The sequence below is a fragment of the Scylla paramamosain genome, chromosome 7, assembly GCF_035594125.1.
Source record: "Scylla paramamosain isolate STU-SP2022 chromosome 7, ASM3559412v1, whole genome shotgun sequence".
Lineage (NCBI taxonomy): Eukaryota > Metazoa > Arthropoda > Malacostraca > Decapoda > Portunidae > Scylla > Scylla paramamosain.
In genome coordinates, this window is record NC_087157.1 from 9382281 (window position 1) to 9404885 (window position 22605).

Sequence of the window (22605 nt, forward strand, 5' to 3'; positions counted from 1 at the left end):
TATGAAAGGTGGTATGATGGAAGCCTGGGTGGTGATCTTCTCTTCCGAGCGAGGGCACAGTGTATGGATGTGAATGCAAGGAGTTACAGGTGGTCTGAGTCCCGCAGCAAAGTGTGCCAGATGTGTGACATGGGAGAGGATGAGACGGTGGAACATTGGTGCTGGAGTGTGTGAAGTATGCCAGAGACAGGAATGAGATGATGCAAGTGATACTGACTGAGTTAGGGCATGATAGGAATGAAAGAGTGGAGAAGACAGGAAAGGAATGGATGGTGTTGTTGCTGGGACTGTGTAGAGAGGCCAATGAAAGGATGATTGAGGCGGTGAAAGAGTTTCTGGAGAGAATGTGGCGTGCCAGGTGTATGAACAATTAGGATAGAGGATGCTGTTCGTTTCTCTTTTTTTTTTTTTTTTTTTTTTTCCTACAGGAGTTGCCGATCCAAAGGCCTGGCTCAGGAGTGATCCTGTGCCTTGGAGAGAATGAGTTGAGACAGGTGCAAGAATACAAGTACTTAGGGATGTGGATGAGTCCTAGTGGGTGTGCAAAGGCAAAGAATGAAAAGATAAGTATGGTAAACCAGTGGGTAGGTCGATTGGGAAGCGCGGCAAGGATGAGAGCAAGTAAGTATGATGTGTTGAGAGAAGTGTGGAAGAGTGTGGCTGTGCCATGTATAATGTATGGTATGGATGTGATTGCATGGAATGAAAGTGAAATTGATAAGTTAGAAGTGGGCCAGAACAAAGTAGCAAGGATGGCACTGAGTGCACCGAGGTGCACAGCAGTTGAAGCCTTGAGAGGTGACATGGGATGGAGCACCTTCAGAGAAAGACTGACAAAAGCCACACTTAGGTACAAGATTAGGCTTGAGAGAATGGATGATGCAAGAATAGCAAGGAAGGTGTACCTGTGGAATGAAAGTGGAAGCAAATGGAGGAAGAGATGCATGAGAATGACAGACAGGAATGGATTGCAAGTTGTGTGGGCGATAAGAATGGCTGGGAGGAATCAAAATGAGCGTGAATGGGTGGTAACAAGAGGAGGAAGAGTGGGAGCCGAATGGGATGTGAGAAAATGGAAGAATGAGATAGACAAAGAAGTGAAATGTGTGGGACTGAATGAATGGAAGAATGAGATGGAAAGAAAGAAGACCCTGGAATGGTACAAGGAGAAAGAGGCCCCGAGGTATGAAAGGTGGTATGATGGAAGCCTGGGCGGTGATCTTCTCTTCCGAGCGAGGGCACAGTGTATGGATGTGAATGCAAGGAGTTACAGGTGGTCTGAGTCCCGCAGCAAAGTGTGCCAGATGTGTGACATGGGAGAGGATGAGACGGTGGAACATGTGGTGCTGGAGTGTGTGCAGTATGCCAGGGACAGGAATGAGATGATGCAAGTGATACTGACTGAGTTAGGGCATGATAGGAATGAAAGAGTGGAGAAGACAGGAAAGGAATGGATGGTGTTGTTGCTGGGACTGTGTAGAGAGGCCAATGAAAGGATGATTGAGGCGGTGAAAGAGTTTCTGGAGAGAATGTGGCGTGCCAGGTGTATGAACAATTAGGATAGAGGATGCTGTTCGTTTCTCTTTTTTTTTTTTTTTTTCCCTTTCTACAGGAGTTGCCGATCCAAAGGCCTGGCTCAGGAGTGATCCTGTGCCACCTGTACCATCAAGATCAAGATCAAGATCTGTACCATCAAGATCAAGATCAAGATCATGTGAGTATGTTATCAAGATGATTGGAAAGGGGCGTAAGAGACAGGAAACACTGGAAGGAGGCGTAGCCCTACTCTACAAGAACGAAAGAGTACTGAAAGTAGAGGAGATTGATGTGGGGGAGTGTACAAGTAGTGAGGATGTACTTGCAGTCAGAGTGGAATGCATGGATGGTCGTGGCAGACCAGAGTAGGTGGTACTGGTGGTAGCGTACATGACTGTCATGGGTGAAAGAGCAGGGGTGAAAGAGCAGAGAGGGAAAATAGGAGGAAGTATGACTTAAGAAAATTGTGAGAGAGCATGGAGAGGAGAGAGTACTAGTTATGGGTGACATGAATGCACATGTGGAAATACTGAGGGAACAGGTGAACAGGAATGGTGAAATGCTTGGGGAATTTGTTGATGAACTGGAGCTGGAAAATCTGAATGTTACTTTGGCTGAGGGGCGTGTGACTTGGAGTGCAAGAGAGCAAAAATCGGCAATTGACTACGTGTTGGTGAATGGAAGAATGCGTGAAATTGTGTCGCATATGTGGATAGATGAGGATGGTTTGGTTGATATTGTGTCTGATCACAACATGCTGATTGTGGAGTGCTTGATGCAGGGTGGGAATAAAGTGAAAGTGGCAAGTAAGAAAAAGAAGTGGAGACTGAGAGATGTAGGGTGGGAGAACTTTCAGGTTGATCTGAGTGAGAGAAGCTAGGATGACAAGTGTGCATGACGTGGAGTATCTGAATGAGAAACTGGTTGAGGACATGAGGGGTGCTGCTTGAGAACCAGATAGGGGTTGTGAGAGTAGGTAGAAGAAAGAATGTATATAAACCATGGTGGAATGATAAAATCAGAGCAGCTAGGAAGGAGCAAAAGAGAATGAGTAGACAGTGTAGATAGCTGAGGAAAAAGAGGCATGAAAGCGATGAGGCAGAGAATGAGAATCAGAATGCATGGGCAGCGTATGTGAAGCAGCAGCGGTTGACAAGACAAATGATAATGAATGCTAAAGTGAAGAGTGAAAGGAGTGTGATTCAATCTTTAAGGGAGAAAGGTATGGAAGGTGGCTGTGAATGGTACAAGTTCATGAGAGGTGAGAATATGTCAGGCAGTGTTGGTGTGGAGAGTCTAAAAGTGGATGGTGTAGTTATAACAGAGAAGGAGGGAATCAGAGAGGCAATCAAAGGGTTCTGGGAAGAAGTAGGTGGGGTAGGTGAGATGTTTAGTTTGAGAGAAGGATGTATGACACTGGAAAGGAAGAATGCAGATGAACTAGATGAAAGATTCAGTAGGAAGGAAGTAGAGAGGTGTGTGAGAAGGCAGAAGAATGGCAAGGCAGCAGGTCCAGATGATATAAAGTATGAGTTCTACAAGAATGGTGGGGAGGTAGTGATTGATAGAATGACTGAATTATTCAACCGAGTGTGGGATGAAGAGAGAGTGCCAAGAAAGTGGAATGAGAGCCGAGTGTGTGTGTGTTACATGATGGAGGATGTAAGAGTAAGAATGAGCTGAAGAACTACAGGCCATTTGCATTAGTGAATACAGTAGGTAAAGTTTTCAATGCAGTATTGAATGAGAGACTGTGTAAATGGATTGAGAGAGCTGGAGTGCTGGGTGAAGAACAGAATGATTTTTGTGTGTGAATAGGAGAACTGAGGACAATATGTTTGTGGTGAATGAAATGATTGAGAAGAAAAAGAAGGATGGGGGTAAATTGTACCTAGGTTTTCTGGATATAGAGAAAGCTTATGATAGAGTGAACAGAGAAATGCTAGGTAGAGTCTTAGAAAAGATTAGATTGAGTGCAAAGATAGTTAACATAGTGCAAAAGTTCCCTATGACCAAATTCATCATGTTGAGGATTTAGGATAGATAGAAATGTGTTTGTACAAGTTTGGACATAATGTATTATCACCTGCATTATCATTACAAGGAACTTGACTTATAAAAGCATTATAATTGTATATTGTATATTGTTTATCACTATCAGTAGCATTTGGGAATATCTGTATAAAAAGTAAGCCAGCAATATTTTTTCTCTCAAAAAAAAGTGATATTAAAAGTAACTGCTTACAAATTATATCATAGAAAAAATATGGTAAATTAGTAAAATAATCATAATCAGTAACATCAATTTAGAAACCATAGAGCCAGAGGGCCCCTAAGCAGTTGTTTACCATATTGGTTATACCTAAAACCAGCCCCTTAAGCTAACACTGTCTGTCTGCATGTTACAGCTCCAGGCTTTGGTATCCAACACTGAAGAAAATGGATGATAATCTCTTACCAGATACTGCCAACTTGGATATGATAGAAGAAGGTCTCTACTTAGGTATGTTTCCTAATACTTTACAGTGATAACAAATAAGGATTTTTTTTTTTATTAACTTTTATAGTGTATTTCATGCAATTTAGCAGGTGCAGGATTCATTGGTGGTATTGTGATCTAATAAACAATGTAGAGTTGAGTACAGTACAGCATTATTCATATAGCATCACCTAAGAAAAATTGAATGACATATTTCCTTATACTTTTGTGCCATACTTTTTACTCTCTTATACTTGGCATCACCAACTCTGTCACAGTAATTTTGCCTCAGTCTCTTATCATTCTGAACTACATCAAAGTTCTCCAATCTTCTCTCCTCAGTGCATCTCATCACATTGCTCTTTACCTCTGACTTTCAGCTTGTGTCTCTTAAACAGGCTCCTAAATTCTGTTTCTAGATTTTGTAGGTTCTCCTTGCTGTGTACAAATGCAGTGTCATCTGTAAATAATAGTTGACATGTCCCATTACCCATGACATTTATAAACCATTCTCGCATCTTGTTCCCTGGCTCTAGTTTTCTCTTCTCTCTCCATCTTATCCAAGATGTTGAACAGTTACAGAGAAATGACAAATCCCTGTCTTTAACTGTTGTTGTTCTGTTTCTCTTAGTTTGGTTTAATTATTATTTTTTTTATTTATTCATTTTTATTTATTTATTTATTTATTTATTTATTTATTTATTTATTTATTTATTTATATTATTGATTGCTGTTTTTTCTCTTTCACATCTGACTTATTTTGTTTTAGCATATTCAGATGTACCCCCACTCACCTTTTTTTTTTTTTATTTATTTATTATTTATTTATTTATTTATTTATTTATTCATTTATTTATTTATTTATTATTTTTTAAGGAGACACATCCTTCCTACTCAGAGATATAGTTGCTGTTTATAATAAATGATTATATGGAACATTTAACAAGAAATAATGATGTGCAAAAATATAACTTGCCAAATATGCAACAGCTCATTGTTAGTGGATTGTGTTAACAATATGCATTATAGTTAAAAAAATTATGGTAATGTGTTAAAAAAAAAAACATTACTAGCTTAACTGAATCCTATAAAAATAATGAAAATACAAAATAGATAAATTTTGATAGGTAAATACACATGCATGCCTTCTCATACACAGGGAACCTAACAGCAGCTATTGATACCAAGTTACTAGGGAGCCTAAGAGTGTCTCACATCCTGACAGTGGAGTCCAACCCACTCCCCACCTCCATCACTTCCCTCCCAGGCATGAGCTTCATGTACATTAAAGGTAAGCTGATCTGTTGTGTAAAGATATTGCTTTCATTATCACTGTGAACCAGCAATTTTATGATATCCAGAGAGAAAATGGATGTGTATTTACTTATTAAGAATAACCAGAGTTGGAGCTGGAAGACTGAGTAATGTACCTACAGAATTAAAACAGGAGCCTCTGAAATTCATCTGCAAATCTGTCTAACCCTAGATAGGTATTGTTATTTTTCAATAACTTTTTTTCAACTTCTTCAACAGGATCTCATTTAATTTATTTTGAAGACTGAGTTACTGTCTTACCCTCTGTATCTCTCCTCCAAATATATGAAAACAAAGGAAATATTTATAGAAACTATAAATTAGTAATAAATGGCAGCATTTAAAATAAAAAAACTGTTTGAATTCCAAATATGGTATGGCAACTGAAGCAGTTATGAGTCTCTCTCTCTCTCTCTCTCTCTCTCTCTCTCTCTCTCTCTCTCTCTCTCTCTCTCTCTCTCTCTCTCTCTCTCTCTCTCTCTCTCTCTCTCTCTCTCTCTCTCTCTCTCTCTCTCTCTCTCTCTCTCTCTCTCTCTCTTGGCCAGTGCCCCTCCTACATAAAAAAAAAAAATATATATATATATATATATATATATATATATATATATATATATATATATATATATATATATATATATATATATATATATATATATATATATATATATATATATTGCTAAAGCACAGTTTGTTTGTCTGTGTTTGTTTCATGTTTTCATAGCCATGAGGCAGCATTTGGCAGAATGAAAGTCAGTATCCCTTGTTGGAAAATAACAATCTTTGAAAAGTTTCTATATATAAAAAATTAACACTAAAATGCTGTGTTTCAATAAACAAAATGAAGCTGCCATTTGTATGACTTGATAAACTGCATGCCTATAAGCATGGCTCACTTAGGTTTTGCAGTCTGTTAATTTCCTCCAAGGTATTTTTGTACAGTAGTTTGATACAGGTGTGCAGTATATTCCATATTGAAAGCAAAATTAGGACATTAGTAAGATGTGGCTTGGTTAAATACAAATGTGGTCAGAGCTTCAAGTGGAGATAGAACTCTAAAGTAAAGAGAGAACTTCAGGTTTAAGAGAAGAGTGGAAAGATTTTTTAAGCAAAAAGAATAGTTTGAACAAGAATAATGCTAAATTTCTGCAATGATCACTGCCCCTTGAACATCCTTCAAGAATAAAGTCAGAATGATGTATGTTTGAGATGAAAGCTTACAGGGATTAAGCCAGGCTTTAAAGCAGTTGTTCTTAGCCTTTTTTGTCCAGATTGGCCATAGCAACCCTTATAACTTTCATAAGAGGTAGTAATTGTAGAAGCTGCAGTAGTGGTGGTGGTAGTAGTAGTAGTAGTAGTAGTAGTAGAAACTGTAGATTGAGAGTACTAGTAGTAGTAGAAATGTAAATATACTTTACAGTCATACACATGACATGCACCAATATAATATTTATCAAAAAAGAGTAATATGCAACAATTGCAGAAAAAATATAATAAATGAAGACTGTCATGACATGCATCTCATTTTCCCAGTTGAGCAGTTCAAACAGATTTGACACAGCATTGGTGTGACACTGACACATCACCTCCCAACTTCCTCCTCAACCCCCCTTTTTCCCTCCCTCCACTTCTCAAATATCAACCTATGGTTAGATTTAAAAGCCAGGAGTAGTGTGTGTGTTTTTTTTTTTTTTTCTTAAATTGTCTGTCTCTATGATTTGCTCATCCTTAGATGTAATGACTTAGGTGTTCTGTGCACAGGATTAATACTTTGATAACATTTTGAATAGGTATATTGGAGAAAATATTGTGCACATATCCTTGGCAACCCATTGAAATGGCTTGGCAACCCAATTTTGGGCCACACACGACCCAGGCTTTAAAAAAAACTGTTTTAAAGGATTCTTCTAGTATGTATTGTAATCCAGTAATTGATCATAATTTCTGTTACAGTTGATGATATGTACCATGAAGATCTACTAAGCTATTTTGAAGATGCATTCAGTTTCATAAAAGATGGGCAGGAGAAAGGAAATGTTTTGGTACATTGGTTGGTATTCAAGATTGCTTGTTTGAATTCACCATGATGCATACATCATCATTTGAAAAATTACTAAGAATATGAAGGATTGCACTATAACTGATGACATTCTTATTATTTACACTCAAAAGCCTATTATTTTTTTTTTTTCTGTTGAAGCTATTTTGGAATGTCAAGAAGTGCTACACTTGTCACATGTTTCCTGATGAAGAAGTACAAACTGTGTGTAGCTGAAGCTCTACAGAGGTATGTTGAAATAGTGACTTAAGTATTATGTGAATATTATTTCTCCATTAATTTTCTCATCATAATTATATTGTATTGTTTATGCCAGTAAGAGTAATGTAACATAGGATATCAAAGATGACTATAGCTCAGTTAAGTGATCTGTCATTAATATGAAAAAACATTATCATAAAAATCCTGTGGTCCAAAAGCAGCCACATTGAAAATAGTATTGTAGTGTTAAGTAATATGCTGGCAGTTTATGTACCTAGTAATTTTTATTTCAGATTTGTTCCAGCAAATATTCTTATGTTGCAGGATTATTGTCTCTTCTAACATTAACACATACATTGTATTGCATTGTACATTAATCAAAGAAAGACTAAACAAAATGAGTGTTGATGCAGGACCACATGAGTGAAGCTCTTTCCCTATTTCTTGGCAGCCTGTTTCTTTTTGTCTTCATATTCATTGTGATGGCAGACAGATATGGAAGCTTATATCAGTAAAAGTGAAATTTTATAATATGAGTTACATCCCTTGAATCTTTGTTATTGGCACTTTAACTTATCCTCAGTCTTAGCTACTTGTTTCTCTCTCTCTCTCTCTCTCTCTCTCTCTCTCTCTCTCTCTCTCTCTCTCTCTCTCTCTCTCTCTCTCTCTCTCTCTCTCTCTCTCTCTCTCTCTCTCTCTCTCTCTCTCTCTCTCTCTCTCTCTCTCTTATTTTTTTATTTAAACAAATATTTACAGAAAGGCTTAAAATTCCATGTTGAGTATGGAATCATCTAAAAAGCCTATAATAGTATTACTTACAGGAATAACACTATATATACTTAACATAAAGATAATAATACTAATACAATAATACAATAAAAATTTAAAGCGCCAGTGGGGACAGGTGCGTGCTTCGCCAGCTGTGGGCTACCAGCTTCACCTGGTGTGTGGACATGTCCTGCATTTGGGGCGTGGCCACCATGAACATGTTCCACAGCTGCGAAGTCCTGGCTGTGTAGGTGCGCTGGTGTTGGCTAGAGCGAGATCAAGGCACCTTCAATAGCTCATCACTATTGGCCGCAGCTCTGGTGTACCTCTGCACTGTGTGTGGCAGCAGCTTCAGGGGGTCAAGGTGAGGGACCTTCTGCACCTGAGTTTTGTGGCACACCACTAGTGCCAACACGTCCCGGCGGTGCTTCAGTGACGTTACTGGTGCTGGGTGCTGTTGGTCCTCATCAGTGGCCACCAAGCACAGGGCCTGCTGCTACACAGCATCCAGTCTCTGCATGTGGGTGGCGGCACTCGACATCCAGGACAGGGCACCGTACTCCATACATGGGCGTATCTGTGCCCTGTATAGCATGCGGATGCCCCGTGGGTCGAGGGGGTTCGCTATCCTGCGCAGGGCAGAGACTCGGAGAGAGGTCTGGCGGGCGACGACAGCGATGTGGTGATCGAAGCGTAGGCCACAGTCCACAGACACGCCCAGGATCTTGATGTAATCCTGAAGTGGCAGGCTCTTGCCTCCAAAACACAGCTGTCCTGAGACTGCATGTGAGGCACCTGGGGACTACAAGATGACCATCGCCTGCATCTTCTCAGGAGCGAAGTTAACCTGCCACATCTTTCCCCACTGCTCCACCAGTCCAAGCTGCCTGTTCAGTTCAGTGACAGCACGCTGACTGTCAAGGTGGCAGTAGGAGCGGGAGAGTGTGCAGTCGTCGGCGTATGCTGCCACAGATGACAGCTGCTGGAAGAGGTCGTTGATGTATATGTTCCATAGGACTGGGACCATGATGGAGCCTTATGGAACTGAGGCCTGGACAGGTGAAGGTCTTGATGACTGCCTGTTGACTACTACCTGAAGGGTCCTACCCTGGAGGTAATCTTTGAGCAGCATTAGCAGGTCACCTTAGACACCCTTGACGTGAAGCTTTTCAATGAACCCCACGTGCCAGACCCTGTTGAAAGCCTCAGCTATGTCCAGGGCCACCACAAGGGTGTCCAGGCCTTCTTCCAGGGCGTCTTGCCAGTCCTTGGAGAGGATGAGGAGGAGGTCTGCGGTGGATCTGCCAGGCCTGAAGCCAAACTGCCTGTCTGAGAGGAGGTGGTTCTCGCTCAGGTGTTGGCAGATGGCAGCAACCACTATTTGCTCCTGCAACTTGCCCACCACTGAGAGCAGGGAGATGGGTCTATAGTTGCTGGGCTCAGACCTTGAATTTTTCTTGTGGACCGGGACCACACGCGCTTCCTTCCATAATGAGGGCCACTTCTTCTCCCTCAGGCAAGATGTGAAGACGGTGATGATAGGAGCTGACAGCTCTCTAGCACAGTGCTTGAGGAGCCATGGGGTGATGTCATCCAGGCCTGTGGCTTTACCCACATCCACAGCACCGAGTAACTGCTGAACCTGCCCTGCTGTCACCAAGACAGGGGTGACAGTGCAATCAGTTTCCGGGGCCAGCTGTGGTACAGGTCGTGCCGAGTCATCAACTTTCATCTTGTTGGTGAAAAGTTCAGCGAGGAGTGTGGCCTTGTCTGCACTGCTCGTGGTGGTGGATCCGTCAGGTCTGGAGAGTGGAGGAAGAGTCTCGCGGTGACATGCTCCTTGCTGCTCCTTCACCAGATTCCACCAGGTCTTGTTGCCAACACCTGGCCCACTGAGCTTTTGCCTTCTGTCCTCCTTAGCTGATTCCTCGCCCATCTGCAGATGGACATCATCCTCTTACACGCCTCCCAGTGCAGCGTCTTGTTCCTGCGTGATGGGTGTCGCTTGTACCTCACCCAGGCAGCATGCTTGGCCTCAGCAGATGCTCTGCAGCGAAAACCAAACCAGGCGGAATCATCAGGCCTGGAGAGATATGCTCGGCTGGGCATATGCTGCTGTTGGAGGGCAAGGAGCCTGGTGATGAGGGTGCGTGCTTTGGTCTCAGCATCTCCCATTAGGAGGGCCTCCCAGTCCGTGTTCTCCATGTCCTGCTTCATAGATGGCCAGTCCATCCTGTTCCAAACCCAGACGGTATGCAGGATAGCGTCTTCCCTCGCCGTTAGCAGCTCGACCTGAGACAGCACGGCAAAGTGGTCTGAGCTGCCCACTGGTCCTAGCTGCTGGCAGCTGATGCTGGCTTCGGGTAGATCTGTCACCACAGGATCCAGCAGCCCTCCCCGCTCATGTGTAGAGAAGGTGACATTGTTGGTTAGGCCCTGAACAGCCAGGAGATTACTGAAGGCATCCTGCTCCATGTGGAAGTTCAGGTCCCCCACTATCATCACATGGGAACACTTGTGACGCTGGAGCAGAGTGTCGAGTTCCTCCGTCAGGAAGCCTAGTGGGGTTCGTCCTTGTCTCGGGGCGATACATGACACAGAGAAGCCCACTGTTGTCTGCAAGTACCACCCTGAAGAACAGTGCCTCCATCAGGTGTGGCACGGCTATCTCAAGTTCCTGTGTTTGGAGGCCGTTCCTAAAATAGGCAGCGACACCTCCGCCTGCTCTATTTTATCAGTCCATCGTCACCCACAGGGAGTAGCCTGATATTTTGCCAAACGTTGGCTCCACTCGTCACTCAGCCATGTTTCTGTTACTGCGACAATGTAAGCACTGTGTCTCAGCACGAAATTGTGGTTAAGGTCACCTACATTGGTGCGGAGTCCTCTCACATTGGCGGAGACCACGGTCAGGTGACAGTTGGGGCATCTGTTCCCTTGCCTCCTCACGTCGGCTTGGGAGTGATGTGTGGTGGTGAGGCAAGATGCATTAGTGTCTACCCTACCACGAGGAGAGATTCCAGCTGGGGTAGTGACCGGGTTGTGGCTGCCAGGAAGGCTGGAGGGGGGCCTGAAAGGGCTGCCCGGGCGGGGGGGAAGTTGTTGCTGCACTAAACCCTCCATCAGAATCCTCATGAACATTCTCTCCTGTCTTTGTTCCTGGCGTTGATCAGCAGCGTGGCTGTAGCACATCTCAGCTGTGTGGCCGGGGCGGAAGCAGTAGTCGCATCAGATCCTTTGCTCTCCCCTGTGCCTCACTGGGTATGCAGATGCCTGTGGCTGAGTCATGCGAGGAGGAGGGACAGGTCGCCGTTCAGGTGTGTTGGGGTGACTTTGTGCCCGCCGCTGACTGCGTTGCTGTCGCTGGGTCTTCTTCCTGCTCCCATTGTTGTTTTTGTTGTTGCTCCTATTGCTATTATTGTTGCTGTTGTTGTTACTACTGCTGCTGCTGCTGCTGCTACTACTGCTGCTGCTGCTGCTACTACTGCTGTTGCTGCTGGTAGTACTGCTGCTGTTTCTCCTGCTGTTGTTGTTGCTGCTGCTGCTACTACTACTACTGCTGTTGTCATTGCTGTTACTGGTGTTGTTGCTGCTGTTGTTACTGTTGCTGCTGCTATTGTTATTGGTGGTAATAGTGGTGAGGTTGCGGTGGTAGTGGTGGGGGTGGGGGGGGCAGCCGCTGTAGTGAAAGCGTCTGCTACTCTTATGAGAGGCTTGGGCCTCCCAGATTGCCACCAGGTCCTCAAGATAGAGGAGGGAGTAGCAGAAGTCGCAATAGAACTGCTGGAGACTCGCGTCTGCTTTCTTGCACTCTGTGAGGACCTCCAGGAGCTCAGGGAGTTCAGCCACGTGTGTCTGTTTTTCGAGAATCCAGTCCCTTTGTAGCTTGATGGACTGAATTATGTTATTTTTGTTTGTTACCTCCTTCTGTAGGCATAGGGGATAGGAGATGAGATCCTCCTTATCCATCTCCCTGTAGTGCTGCTGCTTGTCCACATCTACGTCTGTGTCTGCATCACCACCATCGTTGCTTTCATTGGGGGCAGCATGCGTGGTGGGAGGATTTTCGTTAGGATCTAGAGGGAGATAAACTACAGCGTCTTCAATGCTGCATAACCTCCGTAGTTCCTGCATGTCTTCACATGTGTAGACATCATGGTCTCCAAGGCAGGATGAGTGGCAGACATTGGGGCAGTCATTCCTGCCTTCGCATCTAACATAAGGTGCATTCTTGACTGCAGCCTTCCCACAGACAGCACACCACTTCTGAGGGCAATACCTGAGAAGGTCTCGCCTCTTGATGGGCTTGTGATCTGCCATTTCTGTGCAGTTTCAGCAGGTGGTAGTGGTGGTGACAGCTGCAGTGGTAGATGCTAGGGATGGGTTGGGTGCGGTCAAGTCAGTCAGGTCAGGCCAGGGGCTCGGCGCCAGAGTTAATGGCTTCGGAAGGAGGGAGGGTGGGTGCAGCTTCAGGTTAATTTCCCAGGGGATTTCCTTCCTTAGTGTATGGAGGGCACAGGAGTGCGAGGGGTGCGGAGACAGGACTCATCACAGTAACCCCTATATCCACACAACACTACACTGTCACAACACTGTATCTCCTTCCCTGCACTGTACACACACACACACACACACACACACACACACACACACACACACACACACACACACACACACACACACACACACACACACACACACACACACACACACACACTTCAGTAGCTTAGCAAAATCCATGTAATTTTTTTTTCTCCCATCAAATTTTAAGGTCACAGAATAAAAATTCATGCTAGCATTATGTTTGCATCTTCATTCATTTTTAATTTAATTCTTTCCATAAATTACAGAGTCAAATTAAAAAGACATTGTGTGGGACCAAATTCAGGATTCCTTGCCCAGCTGGCCACATATGAAGTAATGGGGTGGACCTTAGACAGTAGCAATGTTCAGTATGGCCTGTATAAGCTTCAAGCAGCAGCCAGATCTGTCATGATAGGTATGTATTTATTAACACTGTGTATAGTGGTCCCTTGTCCCAAAGTTAGCTTCTTGTCTGTGTGAAAAGCTTGAAAGATGTTTAGATTCTACAGGCTTTTTGGTAATAAATCTGAAGCAGTTAGGTCCTTTGTAATAACTTTGAGGCCTTGTGGATTTTTTTTTTTTTTTTTTTTTTTTTTTTTCTCCTGAGGGGAGATCCACCTACAATTTTCTGTAAAGTAAGATTTGCAAGTAATCAGTTATTTGTCATAATCATTGCTCTTAAAAACAGATCCCATGTTTACATGGATCATCTCTTTCATATGATTGCAACTTATCAAATAACCTGATTATGCTCTATTTGTTTTTTAACCTCTCAAATTCTAAGTCTTCTTACTTCAGGATCTTACCTTATGCTCTCTGGTTAATGCATTGATATTCTACCATCCACTACAAAACATTTGGTTCACCGACTTATTCTTTCATAAGAACATTTGATATTAGTATAAATAATGGCAAAAATAGTTGAAGAGCTCATGAAAGATTTTGTTAATTTCTTGAAGGAAAAGGAGAGGTATGGAGTGGTGGTGAAAGAATGCCTGAGATAGTGAGAAATAGGATTGATACATTATTTTGTTGTAAGAAATCTATGGTTATAGGAAATTCCTCAGAACTTATAGGGGGAAGGTTTTTGGTAATGTATTTTTTAATTAATTAATTCATTTATCAATTTATTATTATTATTATTATTATTATTATTATTATTATTATTATTATTATTATTATTATTATTGTTATTATTATTATTATTATTTTTATGTTATTATTATCATTATCATTATTACTTTGTGTGTGTGTGTGTGTGTGTGTGTGTGTGTGTGTGTGTGTGTGTGTGTGTGTGTGTGTGTGTGTGTGTGTGTGCGGGTGTGTGTGGAAAGGGATTTTGATGCCTGTAGATTTTCTCCATTTTATATAAAATACTGTACTGACCAACATTGCTTGAGACAAGATATTATCCCTTTACAAGGCTTAAAGTCAATCAGTACACCACTAAAAAAAGAAAAAAAAAAAAACATTGCCACCAATAACAAAACTAAAACCTAAACAATTATTATTTAATTGTCAACTATGACTGCTTCCAGCTTAACAGGTTCTGTAAGCAGAATGAAGTAAAGATTGATTATCAAAATATAATTTTATGTAAAGGCATTATAAATGATTAAGTATCACCCCAGAATAATAACAATGTAGACGCCATCATGATTGACAAATGGACCCAGTCGTTTACTCACTTTAATGCTATTAATCTGTAGTGATAATTAATTTGACATCAGCAAGAGGAGTATTGAACTACAACAGACCATGCACATGGAATCAAGACAAAGAGGCATCGAAAATACAACTTGATTCCTGTAATAATAGAAGGAACATTATGACCACACACTACATAATAGTTTGAGCAAGTTAATAGATATAATAGAAATGCAAATGCAATACATGTACAATAATTCGCAGTGTACCCTTTAATATTCATTGGTTACTGAGGCCATTATTTTACCATGATGTAACACTTTTGACTATGAGGGTCGGCGTAGCAGGATTTGAGTAATAACACATCTCTAAACCTGATAAACACTACACGTTAGTTGTAGCTAGTGACCAAAGCGTGGAGTTGATCCTCTGGGAGGCACTAACAGAGATGCTGTCAGGAGGCTTTCTAAGGGCAGAGCTCACTGGACACACCATCCTCTCTGCAGTAGAGATATCTTGTTTCTGCCCTGGTTTTGTTGCAGAATGTCAAGACTCTGTGCCTGCACAAGAGGGTCTTTGTCCTAAGCACCATGCTCAACATGACCCTCTTGCAAGGGTCATGTTGACCCCTTGCAAGGATCAGCAGTTTTCATGTAAGCATGTACTATCAGCTTGCAGCTCTAGCAACTACATTTCATAGCTTAGTTCTTCACTCACACAACTTCACTGCTCTAATTAACTACTCCGTCACATGTACATGTGACTCTGCACATGTGTACTCCATAAACGTGTTTCACTCATTCATTTTGAGGGGGCACTGACACATCTCATTTCTCCACATCATCCCAACAGTACAGCTGTTGTGAATGGGGATGACAGCTTTTCACCCTTCTGACAACTGCACACTCAAGCAAGTAGGGCACTCAAGGGATTTGTGAGCTTCAGCCTATCATTATGTGTCACTGCCTGGCTCCCACTACACTGGGGCAACCGTCACTGCATTCCACACATGGACCCCAATAATCACAGAATAATCCTCATAATACCTGCACACATGACCCAATACATTCCTTTCACCTCCCCCTCAAGTGTCACTTTCATTTGATACCTCATTCTGAGGGGCAAGATCTATGATAATTCACTGGTGTAAATGCAGGTCAGCAAGGTGTGGTGGTGTTGATAGCTCATCTGCTCTAGGTAGAATGATTTCCTTTCCTCACTCACTCTACTATGACTCTTTTCTACAAGTGAAATGAACCCCTTAATGGACACACATTACACTCACCACGGTTCATTCCTTCTCCCCCATTCACACCAAAGCTTATGATATAATAGTCAAACATATACAACATCAGCTTTCTTAAGTTCTTCCCTAGGAAAAATTGTACATCAATCAAGCAAGTATCCTTGCTACCACCTAGCTGTGCTGGTTTCATGATACTGCTTTGTTGACTGGACAAGTGGATAGAGGAGTTTGGGAGTGTTCTTACATTACTGTGGTTTTAGTTGGTTGTCAGTTACTGTATGTACATCAGTACAGTGCTGGTATGCAAAATCATAGCACCTTTTGAGACACTCTCTCTCTCTCTCTCTCTCTCTCTCTCTCTCTCTCTCTCTCTCTCTCTCTCTCTCTCTCTCTCTCTCTCTCTCTCTCTCTCTCTCTCTCTCTCTCTCTCTCTCTCTCTCTCTCTCTCTCTCTCTCTCTCTCTCTCTCTCTCTCTCTCTCTCTCTCTCTCTCTCTCTCTCTCTCTCTCTCTCTCTCTCTCTCTCTCTCTCTCTCTCTCTCTCTCTCTCTCTCTCTCTCTCTCTCTCTCTCTCTCTCTCTCTCTCTCTCTCTCTCTCTCTCTCTCTCTCTCTCTCTCTCTCTCTCTCTCTCTCTCTCTCTCTCTCTCTCTCTCTCTCTCTCTCTCTCTCTCTCTCTCTCTCTCTCTCTCTCTCTCTCTCTCTCTCTCTCTCTCTCTCTCTCTCTCTCTCTCTCTCTCTCTCTCTCTCTCTCTCTCTCTCTCTCTCTCTCTCTCTCTCTCTCTCTCTCTCTCTCTCTCTCTCTCTCTCTCTCTCTCTCTCTCTCTCTCTCTCTCTCTCTCTCTCTCTCTCTCTCTCTCTCTCTCTCTCTCTCTCTCTCTCTCTCTCTCTCTCTCTCTCTCTCTCTCTCTCTCTCTCTCTCTCTCTCTCTCTCTCTCTCTCTCTCTCTCTCTCTCTCTCTCTCTCTCTCTCTCTCTCTCTCTCTCTCTCTCTCTCTCTCTCTCTCTCTCTCTCTCTCTCTCTCTCTGGATCCTAAAAAGACTGACACTTTACAGGTGAAATATCAAATAAATAAATAAAAAACTTCATTACTAAATTAACATTTTTTTCTATGTAAAAGGGACACTGGCCAAGGGCAACAAAAATCCAGTAAAAAAAAAAAAGGCCCACTGAGATGCCAGTCCCTGAACAGGGTCCAAAGCAGCAGTCAAAAATTGAAGGATAAGTGCCTTGAAAGCTCCCTCTTGAAGGAATTTGAGTCATAGGAAGGTGGAAATACAGAAGCAGGCAGGGAGTTCCGAAGTTTACCAGAGAAAGGAATGAATGACTGAGAATACTGGTTAACTCTTGCATTGGAGAGGTGGACAGAATAGGGACGAGAGAAGGAAGAAAGTCTTGTGCAACGAAGGCCTACCTGACCTTAACCAATTGCTGTAGGTCATAGAGGATAGCAAAGTTAAAAGCTAGTTCACCAGGATGGTCAGTGAAGGGAGAGGAAACCCAAAGCTGGTGGTGAGCTTTGAAGTCTCTAAGAATGGAGATGTCCACAAAAGGGAAGAGAGTCAGAATGTGCTCCACTTTAGTAGTTAAGTACTCAAAGAATTTCTTATAGTCGGAGGAGTTAGGTGAGAGGTATGCAGCACAGATAAATTTAGTATGAGAGTGACTCTGTAGTCGTAGCCAGATGGTGGAAAACTTGGAAGACTTTCTTCTTTCTCTCGCCCCTATTCTGTCCACCTCTCTAATGCAAGAGTTAACCAGTATTCTCAATCATTCATCCCTTTCTCTGGTAAACTCTGGAACTCCTTGCCTGCTTCTGTATTTCCACCTTCCTATGACTTGAATTCCTTCAAGAGGGAGGTTTCAAGACACTTATTCATCAATTTTTGACCACTGCTTTGACCCTTTTATGGGATTGGCATTTCAGTGGACATATTTTTTATTGGATTTTTGTTGCCCTTGGCCAGTGTCCTTCCTACATAAAAAAAAAAAAAAGAGAAAAGTAGTTAAAGAATTTCTTATAGTCGGAGGAGTTAGGTGAGAGGTATACAGCACAGATAAATTTAGTTTGAGAGTGACTGTAGTCATAGCCAGATGGTGGAAAACTCAGAAGATTCAAGAGTGTGGGCACAAGAGCAGGTTACCTCAGTGCGCACAGAGATGCAACATCCAGCTTTGGATTGAAAATGAGGATAGAGAAAGTAGGAGGGAACAGAAAAGGGGCTACTGTCAGTTGACTCAGACACCTGTGTTTCAGTGAGGAAAAGAAGATGAGGTTTAGTAGAGGATAGGTGATGTTCTACAGAATGAAAATTAGATCTAAGACTGCGAATGTTGCAAAAGTTAATGAATAAGTTGAGGGGGGTGTCAAGACACTTGTGTCAGTACCAGAAGAGGAGTCCGACCTGGGGACATTTGTGGTCCCCTCTCCAGATGGGGACTCCAAGGCTGGTGTAGGAGTACAAGGATAAAAATTCCTTTGAACATATAGGTCTGGACTTAAATGAAAGGGAAAAAAATTTATGGGTAAAATAATCTTTTAGTATTTTCAAGGTGACTTATAAGAAGGGGACTCTTAAGATGCATATGAACATAAAATTAGTAAATTAATGTTTTTTTTTTGACTCTTGATATTGTTGTATTGCATTTATTTTTTTTTTATACTCAAACTCTGTGATGCTTGAAGGGAACACTATAAATTTTCCCTCTTTTGTTAAGGAAACAATTCTACAGGATAATAGCATTTTCTAAGACAAAATTTTTGATCAGAGATAAACCAGTTATGCTGTTGGATCCTGATGTGGAGAGATCCTGGTATGTGAGTAACTGATCTTTCAAGGATAGGTTCTTAGGATCTATTGTTTCTCCTCATAGAGGCTCAGGGGCTAAGACATTTTTTTAGAATTGTATGTTGTATGTTTTTATGAGTGTATGTGTGTGTGTATATTTATGGAAATGCATGTATGTATATTGTCTTGGTTACCCTCCTTTGCAGGAATACCAACCTTGTATGTAGATGAATTATTGTAATGCTTGTTTGACTGACCTTTGTGTAAGGTTAGTGATGATCTATCCTTTCTGTTCCTTAGGGACCAGTAATTAAGATGAATTTTAATTTAGTGTTTAGAAGTGTTTGAGGGTGTGTGTGTGTGCATGAGTGTGTAAATGTGGGTGCCTTGTTTTGGTTAACCCCTTTGCAAGGATGTCGTCCTTGTAGAAAGACAGATGTTTATATTTCTAGAGGTTGATGACCTTGCATCACTCATGCAAGTTTTTTTATATGTATGTAGCTGGTTAATTCTGCTTAAGAATTATACACAAATATAATTTGTCCTAAATGTGAAATGTATTCTTTTGGCAGGTGAAACCCAGGGATTAGACTCCAAGCACCAGAGTGTTGTGCATCCCAACCCAAACATTGATGCAGATCAAGGCCCTGTTGCATATAAGTGTAGGAGTTGCAGGTGTGCAATGAAATACCTTCATTAACTTATAAGTCAGAGAGGAGTGTTGTGATGGTCCTTATACCTCAAGCTTTCCACTATTTTATGCTACTTATCCATCTCATATGTGTAGTTTGTTTTTTGGGGGGATATTTTGGTATTTGTTCCATGGGATTCTGAGCATGCTAATTTAAATATATCTTTGACACTAGAGCAGAAATTGAAAATGGTATGTCTGGTATGATCTCAGATCCTTACTGATCTCAGGTATAGATATACCCCAGAAAATATTGCTGTGGTTATTGTAATTATGCTTTCCTAAAAATTCATAATTGAGGTGTTTGCAGTGGGCTGAGTTGCCAGTGGTTGCTGGGTATATAAATGCAGGATTTGTATATTCTCATACAGGTCTCTGGAGATGCACATTTTAAAATCCCTCATGATACATCTTGATGTACTGTGCCTAAATACTACAATACATTTATGCTATCAGTATCCTGCTAAGATTTGGAGTCAAAACATGCTTGTTTCTTTCATATGTGTTAGGATTTATAAAGTTGTGTGTTAATTGTGTAACTTTAATGAATAGGCTAAGCTTATATAGAGAGGAAAAAACTGCATTTGTCCCAAGGTGACAGTACATCCCAAACCCAAGATAATGTGTACTATTTAGCTTTTTTGTCATATTTCTTGCTCACTACTTGATGATGACAGCTAAAAATGTTCCTCATATTTTAACAGTTGGTTTGATCAGACACAAATGCCATAAAGATTTTTTTTTTCCAGTTTTTTATTTTTATTTATTTTTTATTTGTTTATTTATTTATTTATTTATTTATTTATTTATTTATTTATTTTTTATTTATTTATTTTTTTTTTTTGTGTGTGTGTGTGTGTGTGTGTGTGTGTGTAAAATTAAGTAGGCTGGTGAATGGCAGGTTTCCCACCTCACTGCGAATGCCCCAATTAAACTCTCAATTTATTACAGCTGAATACTGTTCTTTCCAGTTGCTCCAACCAGTTGTCTCATACATGTTATTGCCCACTGTAGATAGTTAGTTCATATAGGAATACCACTTTTCTGTGTGTGTGAGCTAAAGATATCAAAATCCCACTGAAGAAAGTACCAAGGTAGCACCACTAAAATTATTTGCTCTTGAAATTAAGATTGAGACACTGACAGTGAATAGTAATAGAACTGTTTGTAATGTATTACAACTTGAATTCTTTTATTCATTTATTCTAATTAATTTGATTTTTTCCAGGTTGTCACTGATTAGCCTTCATTCTCTTGTGTTTCACTGTCCAGGTGAAACTCCACTGTGGACTGACCCCAAGTGGTCAGGCAGACTGGCCAAGCTTACACTCTGTGACAAGGGAATATTTACTTTCCCTATCACCTGGATGGGTGATTTAACAGAATCTATGCAGGGAAAACTCCACTGTCCAAAGTGCCATGCTAAACTTGGTTCATTTAGTTGGCATGAAGGTTTGTTACTACAGCATTTTTTCTAATTTATTTTTTTGTGTTGTTGCATTACCAGTTTCATTGCATACTGCACATATCAGTCCCTGAAGGAACTCCCTAATTGTAAAATCACAAATGTGAAAAGAATTATTAATGGCAAAAATCATAGTTGGTTTTTAGTTCATAAATTTCTACATGACATATCTTTGACTGAATCAGTAGCTAATCATCTGGGCTTCTCGATTCTTAATATACCTGGCTGTTTATACACCTTAACAAAAAAAAAAGGTCTGTCCCTGGAAGTAATTGGTGTAATTATTGATGTTTTTAGATTAATTTCCATCTTTAGAATAGGTGAGTTCCTTTACCTTTTCCTTATAATGAATTACATGGTACTTTATTATTCTTGTAAATCAATTTGCTCTAGAAATTCTAGAAATAACCTCTACTGGTTATTTCTAGAACTTTTGTTGTCTGGAGATTTACTTCATGTTATTGTTTGCACTTCTGACATGTTTGTGCCAGTGATTTTGCTCCTGGAACTCCTTCACATTCAAACACTCGTGATTGTCAGCATTCCAAACAAATAATTATGTTATTCATAATTTTCTTACATTAATAGTACTGTTTGTACATATTCTTGTTTTAAAAATAGTAATTTTAAATATAAAACATAACCATCATAGAGAAAAAAGAATGAACTAAAAGCTGCTTCAGGGATTGTGAAACAATGATTTCAACACAATATTTACCCCAGCTCTGCCACCATGGAACACTTGAAAGGTGCGAGTCCTGTTATCTCTTAAAATGTCACCCACAAGCCTACAGGCTGCTCTTCAATATGCAGAATATTCTCCATCGTTATTAGTTTTGTTCATATGCCTCACCTGAACTATCACTACCAGCCACAGCCATGTTGATCTCACAACCATACCCCTAGGTTAATGACCTATATTTTTGAGGAAAAACAATCGGCCTCATGGAAATATTAATACAATTTTTTATGTTTCTGTCTGTCAGTTTAAAAGTGTAAGAGGCTTAAAATTGCTGAAATTTGTTGAGGCCATCTTTCACCACTCGTGTTAAAGCCTGTAGAGTTAAATCACATTCCTTCCCTAAATACAGTGTTACTCACTGTTTGCAGCTTCATATCAAAGGCCTGACATACTGTTGGTCTCTTGTACCAATATGTCTGATGGAATTTGAACTACACAGAGAAAAGATGACTTTTCACTTCTTCACCACAATGCCATGTTCTTAAAGACCTAGGCAACCATGGCAGACCACTCTTCACTCACATAATTTGCAGTATTTTGGCTGCATTGGTTCTCATTCTGGTGTCTCACCAGTCTGCCCTTAAACTTTTCTCTTGGTCTCCCTCTTCCTATTTTTCCTTCTATCTTGCCAGTCAAACTTAGTTCACCAAGGCTTTCTTCCTCAAACATGACCATGACATAAGAAGTCCATCTGTCTCTTCCTGATGCTCCTCATCAGCTTCCTCTGTTTCCATTCTCTGTAGAATTTCCACATTTGTTTTTGTTTGTCCATGGTATCTTCAGTGCCCTTCTCCAGCACCACATTTCCATGGCTTCCAATCTTCTTTGCATCTCTCCTCACCTCACAACCATTTAACACTGACCATATCTTTGTTTTAGCCATTCTTTTTTCACTACTGACATGAGTTTCTTAAAATGGTTCTCATTTTACCAAAATTTGTTTAGTTATTGCAATTCTTTTCAAAATTCTTTGATGACTACCTTCTGATAGAAGCAAATTAATCAAATTTTGACCAGCTTCTCAAGTAATTTTTTTTTACCAGCTTCTTAAGTAATTATATCCTGAAGGTCATGTTACATATGCAGGCAGT

General features: G+C 41.1%; 1 protein-coding gene across 9 annotated transcripts in view; it reads left to right on the top strand.

Moving 5' to 3' along the window:
* The window catches only part of LOC135102027 (dual specificity protein phosphatase MPK-4-like), a 31335-nt gene that overhangs the window by 5092 nt on the left and 3638 nt on the right, over positions 1-22605 (top strand). Inside the window, exons 4-12 of one of the 9 annotated variants that reach the window (XM_064006650.1) lie at positions 1613-1714; positions 3945-4039; positions 5175-5306; positions 7280-7376; positions 7527-7613; positions 11528-11671; positions 13205-13353; positions 19189-19291; positions 20536-20759. In XM_064006650.1, the coding sequence (XP_063862720.1) occupies positions 3976-4039; positions 5175-5306; positions 7280-7376; positions 7527-7613; positions 11528-11671; positions 13205-13353; positions 19189-19291; positions 20536-20759 (1000 nt within the window). In that variant the 5' untranslated portion in view covers positions 1613-1714; positions 3945-3975. Of the gene's footprint in view, positions 1-428; positions 1902-2916; positions 3256-3944; positions 4040-5174; positions 5307-7279; positions 7377-7526; positions 7614-11527; positions 11672-13204; positions 13354-19188; positions 19292-20535; positions 20760-22605 lie in introns of those variants that run through there. The other 8 variants (XM_064006649.1, XM_064006651.1, XM_064006648.1 and 5 more) reach the window with 8 other exon arrangements.